The 7,500-nt window shown below is 52.6% G+C and overlaps 1 protein-coding gene across 1 annotated transcript in view; it reads left to right on the top strand.

The window, feature by feature from the left end:
• Window positions 1-190: 190 nt before the first annotated feature.
• LOC308175463 (ras-specific guanine nucleotide-releasing factor RalGPS1-like) overlaps window positions 191-7,500 on the top strand; it is a gene marked incomplete at both ends in the record, with an annotated part of 14,070 nt that continues 6,760 nt past the window's right edge. The window contains 4 exons of the mRNA XM_080551129.1: window positions 191-265; window positions 1,155-1,238; window positions 5,271-5,360; window positions 6,428-6,520. Coding sequence (XP_080407255.1) covers window positions 191-265; window positions 1,155-1,238; window positions 5,271-5,360; window positions 6,428-6,520 — 342 coding nt within the window. The remainder of the gene's footprint in view (window positions 266-1,154; window positions 1,239-5,270; window positions 5,361-6,427; window positions 6,521-7,500) is intronic.

The raw sequence follows: 7,500 nt of genomic DNA on the forward strand, positions 1-7,500 counted from the left end.
ACCCACTCCTCTAAGACACCCCGCCCCCACCCACTCCTCTAAGACACCCCGCCCCACCCACTCCTCTAAGACACCCCGCCCCCACCCACTCCTCTAAGACACCCCGCCCCCACCCACTCCTCTAAGACATCCCGCCCCCACCCACTCCTCTAAGACATCTAAGACATCCAGGCTCCAATGTTACCTCCAGTTTCACTTCCTGTGGGAGTGGAAGGCAACAGGAAGCTCAGACCTGCAGTCAGCGTTGTGCTGTGCCATGAGGAGAGTAATGCTCTGTGTGACACGGCAGCCTGGTATGTTAACTAAGCTTCTGCCGAAGGTCAGGACAAGAAACTAAACAGAGATAATGGACCTGGTCTGTGTGCATGAATGGACAAATGTCTAAATATTTACTGCAGTTCTGTTCCAAAACGTTATTTCCAGATAGTCATAGTTTGAATTACATGACTTAGCAGATCTCTGAATTCAACCATTAACAATTCATTGACACTGGCAGAATTTTTACAAATATTTTCCTATTTTTCCAAACACAACAAAGCAAGTGTGTGGTTTAGTACAGATAGAGTATAGTACATATAGAGTATAGTACAGATAGAGTATAGTACAGATAGAGTACAGATATAGTACAGATAGAGTATAGTACAGGATTATGGTACAGGATTTGTGTGCATGGAAAGGTGACGTCTTGTCTTTAGTTTTCCTGTTTTTAAAAATCCCACTATCATATTTGATTTTTTCTTTGGTGTGGTACTTTTGGATCAAAACAATCCCTTCAGAACAATTTCCGTCTAAACTAAAGCTTAGTTTACAAGACTATGGGCCAGTTTCACAGACAAGGCTTAAGCCTAATCCTGGACTAAAAAGCATCTTCAATGGAGATTTTACATTGAAAGTGTGATTTAGTCCAGGACTAGGCTTAAGCCTTGTCTGTGAAACCGGCCCATAAATTCAGTATTTATTTAGATTAATAGTTGTCTGACTATGTGGTGATGTAGGACATCCACCTGGTTCATTCTCAACTCATGGGCCTGAGGGCCCTTCCTGCTAGACTGTTATACTCAGGCTTCTAACTGTGTGTGTGTGTGTGTGTGTGTGTGTGTGTGTGTGTGTGTGTGTGTGTGTGTGTGTGTGTGTGTGTGTGTGTGTGTGTGTAGGAGCTGACCTGCTGTGGCTGGAACAGGAAGGAGAAACACAGTCTGGCTCCCAACGTGGTGGCCTTCACCAGACGCTTCAACCAGGTAACGTTACCCTCCCCCCCCCCCCCCCTCCCTCTCCCCCCCCCTCCCCCTCCTCCCTCCTCCTCCCCCTCCCTCCTCCCCCAACGTGGTGGCTTCACCAGACGCTTCAACCAGGTAACGTTACCCCTCCTCCCCTCCCCCCCCTCCTCCCCCTCCTCCCCCCTCCTCCCCCTCCTCCTTCCTCCTCCCCCTCCTCCTCCCAACGTGGTGGCCTTCACCAGACGCTTCAACCAGGTAACGTTACCCTCCTCCCCCTCCCCCCCCCCTCCCTCCTCCTCCTCCTCCCTCCTCCTCCCAACGTGGTGGCCTTCACCAGACGCTTCAACCAGGTAACGTTACCCTCCTCCCCCTCCCCCCCCCCCCCCTCCTCCTCCTCCCTCCCCCTCCTCCTCCCAACGTGGTGGCCTTCACCAGACGCTTCAACCAGGTAACGTTACCCTCCTCCCCCCTCCCTCCCCCCTCCTCCTCCTCCTCCTCCCCCTCCTCCTCCCAACGTGGTGGCCTTCACCAGACGCTTCAATCAGGTAACGTCACCCCCTCCCCCCTCCCTCCTCCTCCCTCCCTCCCTCCTCTTCCCTCCCTCCCTCCCTCCTCCCTCCACCCCTCCCTCCTCTTCCCTCCTCCCTCCCCCCCTCCCTCCCCCCTGGCTGACAGAGTGTTCTCTAGTTAACTTTATGATGTGTGAGTATGGAAGGTTCTGGAAGGTTCTGCTGCTGTCCAGCAAGCTGCTGATTACTGCTGAGTACACAAACACACAAACACACAAACACACAACCACACAAACACACAAACACACAACCATGTTTACACCTCCACCCCCACTCTCTCTCTCTCTCTCTCTCTCTCTCTCTCTCTCTCTCTCTCTCTCTCTCTCTCTCTGTTTGTCTGTCTGTCAGCAGCTGAGACCCACATGGTAAAGAAATCTACTGAGTGGAAATTAAACTGTTGTTGAGGTGAAGAGGAGAGGAGGAGAGGAGGAGGAGGATGAAGAGAGGAGTGGAGAGGAGGAGGAGGAGGAGAGGAGAGGAGGAGGAGGAGGAGGAAGAGAGGAGGAGGAGGAGGAGGAGGAGAGGAGAGGAGGAGGAGGAGAGGAGGAGGAGGAAGAGAGGAGGAGGAGGAGGAAGAGAGGAGGAGGAGGAGAGGAGAGGAGGAGGAAGAGGAAGAGAGGAGGAGGAGGTCAGGGGGAGGTCAGGAGGAGTTTATGTCTTCTAATTGACTTACTTAGATAATTTTACTTACTTTGTTGGAAGTCGCTTTGGATAACGGCGTATGAAAAAAAACATGTCAATGTAACACAACACACACACACACACACACACACACATGCAGAGCGACCCTCTAGCTGTCTGGAGTCTTTAGGCCTCTCAGCGTCCCGGTGTGAAGTGACTTCCTGTGTGATGTTGACTTGGTAGTGCGTCTGTCTCTCTTGGTAGTGCGTCTCTCTCTCTTGGTAGTGCGTCTGCCTCTTGCAGTCTTGCGGTAGGGATGTAGGGTATTGGTATCTGTCCGATATTGGTCCTGAATGCTGGATCGCAGAGAGAGAGAGAGAGAGGTCCTGAATGCTGGATCGCAGAGAGAGAGAGAGAGAGGTCCTGAATGCTGGATCGCAGAGAGAGAGAGAGAGAGGTCCTGAATGCTGGATCGCAGAGAGAGAGAGAGAGGTCCTGAATGCTGGATCGCAGAGAGAGAGAGAGAGGTCCTGAATGCTGGATCGCAGAGAGAGAGAGAGAGGTCCTGAATGCTGGATCGCAGATCGCACATGAAAAAAAAATAGGCTCCGATTTGCGTGCCCGATCTGGTGTGTCACTCACGTGATGACAACAGTAGTAGCCAGTGGTCACGTGCATGACAGTTGGCTAGTAACTACCTGTGTGTAGTGAGTCTGATGCCAGCTGGTGAAATCATAAACCATTTGACTAAGAAACATTTTTAAAAAATATGAGTATTTGAATGTTGGTGCACCTCAAGAATGAATGCGACAGGAGAGAAGTGACTGATCAAACCACAACAACAAACACTGCTAACAGCTAGCAGCTAACAGCTAGTGGCTAACAGCTAGTGGCTAACAGCTAGTGGCTAACAGCTAGTGGCTAACAGTTAGCGGCTAACAGCTAGTGGCTAACAGCTAGTGGCTAACAGCTAGCGGCTAACAGCTAGTGGCTAACAGCTAGTGGCTAACAGTTAGTTGATTGATTGATTGATTGATTGATTGAAAACCTTTATTGTCCCCAATGGGGAAATTTTGTTGTCAAACAGCTCAGTTAGGGCAGAAAACATTCAATACATCAAGGGGGTGGACATTCAATACAGAAAACAGAAAACATTCAATAAAATACATAAAACAGTGCAGGCTCAATAAGTAAAAAGTTCCAAAAGTTCCAGCTCCAGGTCTCCCCCACCCTGCAGGGCCTGGTTGTAGAGTCGGAGTGCAGCTGGAACAAAGGACTGTCCAAATCTTTTTGTACTTTGACGGGGGAGAACAAATCTGTGGCTGAACTTGCCCCTCATCCCCGCCAGCTCGCAGTACATCGGGTGGGAGGGATTGGCCAGCATGGCCGCCAGTTTTTTCCCCATCCTCTGTTCTGCCACCACCTCTAGGCTGTCCAGCCCGGTCCCCACCACAGAGCTGGCCTTCTTCACCAGTTTGTTTAGCTTCGCAGCATCCCTGGCACAGATGTTTCCACCCCAGCAGGCCACGGCGAAGAACAGAACGCTGGCAACCACCGACTGATAAAACATTTGCAGCAGCTTGTTGCAGACACCGAAAGACCTCAGCCTTCTCAGGAAATACAGTCTGCTCTGCCCTTTCCTGAGAAGAGCCTCGGTGTTGTCAGTCCAGTCCAGTTTGTTATTAATTTGTACTCCCAGGTACCTGTAGGAGTCCACCCTCTCGACTTCCACCCCCTTGATGGTGATGGGGGCTGGGGTCCTTCTCTTCCTCCTAAAGTCCACCACCAACTCCTTTGTTTTGCTGGTGTTAAGCAAAAGGTAGTTGGTGTCGCACCACTGCACAAAGCTCTCCACCAGGGCCCTGTACTCCTCATCCCTGTCGTCTGTGATGTAACCGACGATAGAGGAGTCATCCGAAACTTCTGCAGGTGGCACTGGTCGGAGCTAAACTGGAAGTCGGAGGTATAGAGGGTGAAGAGAAAGGGTGACAGAACAGTTCCCTGGGGGCACCGGTGTTGCACACCACCACCTCAGACTGACAGCCCTGCAGTCTCACATACTGACGCCTGTCTGTGAGGTAGTTGTGGATCCAAGCCGTCAGGGAGTCCTCCACACACATCACTGCTAGTTTGTCAGCCAGCCGTGATGGCTTGATAGTGTTAAATGCACTGGAGAAGTCGAAGAACATGGTCCTCACCATGCTCTGTGGCCTCTCCAGGTGTGTGTAGGCCCTGTGCAGCATGTAAATGATGGCATCCTCCACCCCCATGCTCTCCTGGTATGCAAACTGCCGGGGGTCCAGGAAGTCCTTCACCTGGGGCTTAAGGTGTTGCAGCACTAGCCTCTCCAGGATCTTCATGACCTGTGGTGTCAGGGCGACAGGTCTGTAGTCGTTTGGGGTGCTGGGCCGTCCCTTCTTTGGCACTGGGACGATGCAAGAGGTCTTCCAGAGCTGTGGCACCCTCCTCAGTCTTAGAGATAGACGGAAGAGATGTTGGAATGTGTCCGCCAGCTCTCCAGCACACACCTTCAGAACCCTGGGGTTGATGTTGTCTGGACCTCTGGACTTGTTCACATTCACCCTGGAGAGCTGCCTTCTCACCTGCTAACAGCTAGTGGTAACAGTGCTACATCGCTACGAACGTCGAACTAACACATGGTAACGTGTGGTGTGTGGTAACCATGGAAACCAGGTGTGTGTGGTGTGTGTGGTAACCATGGTAACCAGGTGTGTGTGTGTGTGTGTGTGGTAACCATGGTAACCAGGTGTGTGTGTGGTGTGTGTGTGGTAACCAGTCTTGTGGTGTGTGTGTGTGTGTGGTAACCATGGTAACCAGGTGTGTGTGTGTGTGTGTGTTGCAGGTGAGCTTCTGGCTGGTGAGGGAGATCCTGACGGCGCAGACCCTGAAGATCAGAGCTGAGATACTCAGTCACTTTATACACATAGCCAAGGTACCTTAGACCCCTATCTATCTACCTACCTACCTGTCTACCTGTCTACCTACCTACCTGTCTACCTACCTATCTACCTGTCTACCTGTCTACCTACCTATCTACCTGTCTACCTGTCTACCTACCTACCTATCTACCTACCTACCTACCTATCTACCTACCTATCTATCTATCTATCTATCTACCTACCTACCTACCTACCTGCCTGTCTACCTGTCTACCTACCTGTCTACCTGTCTACCTGTCTACCTACCTACCTACCTGTCTACCTGTCTACCTGTCTACCTCCCTCCCTACCTACCTGTCTACCTACCTATCTATCTACCTACCTAACTACCTACCTACCTACCTACCTGTCTACCTGTCTACCTACCTACCTACCTGTCTACCTGTCTACCTGTCTACCTACCTACCTGTCTACCTACCTATCTACCTACCTACCTGTCTACCTATCTACCTACCTACCTGTCTACCTGTCTACCTACCTATCTACCTACCTGTCTACCTGTCTACCTGTCTACCTGTCTACCTGTCTACCTGTCTACCTATCTACCTACCTACCTGTCTACCTGTCTACCTGTCTAAATGTCTACCTGTCTACCTGTCTATCTATCTATCTATCTACCTACCTGTCTACCTGTCTACCTGTCTACCTATCTATCTATCTACCTACCTGTCTACCTGTCTACCTGTCTATCTATCTATCTATCTACCTACCTGTCTACCTGTCTACCTACCTGTCTACCTATCTACCTACCTGTCTACCTGTCTACCTATCTATCTACCTACCTGTCTACCTGTCTACCTGTCTACCTGTCTACCTACCTGTCTACCTGTCTACCTGTCTACCTACCTATCTATCTATCTATCTATCTACCTACCTACCTATCTATCTACCCATGATAACTCTTATAGTAGGTAACATGGTTACCATGGTAACAGGCTGTTCTAGTGTTAAACTCTTATAGTAGGTAACATGGTTACCATGGTAACAGGCTGTTCTAGTGTTAAACTCTTATAGTAGGTAACATGGTTACCATGGTAACGTCTTGGTCTCTTGGTTACAGAAGCTGCTGGACCTGAACAACCTGCACTCCCTGGTCTCCGTGGTCTCGGCTCTGCAGAGCGCCTCCATCTTCAGACTCAGCAAGACCTGGGCGGTACGACCCTGACCCTGACCCTGTCCCTGTCCCTGTCCCTGTCCCTGTCCCTCACCCTCACCCTGACCCTGACCCTCACCCTCACCCTGACCCTGACCCTGACCCTGACCCTGACCCTCCTGACCTCTCACCTCCCACTGACCCTGACCCTGACCCTCACCCTGACCCTGACCCTGACCTGACCCTGACCCTGACCCTCACCCTGACCCTGATCCTCACCCCGACCCTGACCCTGACCCTGACCCTGACCCTCACCCTGACCCTCACCCTGACCCTGACTCTGACCCTCACCCTGACCCTCACCCTGACCCTGACCCTGACCCTGACCCTCACCCTGACCCTGACCCTGACCCTGACCCTCACCCTGACCCTGACCCTCACCCTGACCCTGACCCTCACCCTCCTGACCTCTCACCTCCCCCTGACCCTGACCCTCACCCTGACCCTGACCCTGACCCTGACCCTGACCCTCACCCTGACCCTGACCCTAACCCTGACCCTGACCCTCACCCTCACCCTCACCCTCACCCTCACCCTGACCCTCACCCTCACCCTGACCCTGACCCTCACCCTCACCCTGACCCTGACCCTGACCCTGACCCTGACCCTCCTGACCTCTCACCTCCCACTGACCCTGACCCTGACCCTCACCCTGACCTGACCCTGACCCTGACCCTCACCCTGACCCTGATCCTCACCCTGACCCTGACCCCGACCCTGACCCTGACCCTGACCCTCCTGACCTCTCACCTCCCACTGACCCTGACCCTCACCCTGACCTGACCCTGACCCTCACCCTGACCCTGACCCTGACCCTCACCCTGACCCTCACCCTGACCCTCCTGACCTCTCACCTCCCACTGACCCTGACCCTCACCCTGACCCTCACCCTGACCCTCACCCTGACCCTGACCCTCACCCTGACCCTGACCCTCACCCTGACCCTCACCCTCACCCTCACCCTGACCCTCACCCTGACC

Source organism: Nansenia antarctica (genome assembly GCF_963989245.1).
Source record: "Nansenia antarctica genome assembly, contig: SCAFFOLD_573, whole genome shotgun sequence".
NCBI classification, from domain to species: Eukaryota; Metazoa; Chordata; class Actinopteri; order Argentiniformes; family Microstomatidae; genus Nansenia; species Nansenia antarctica.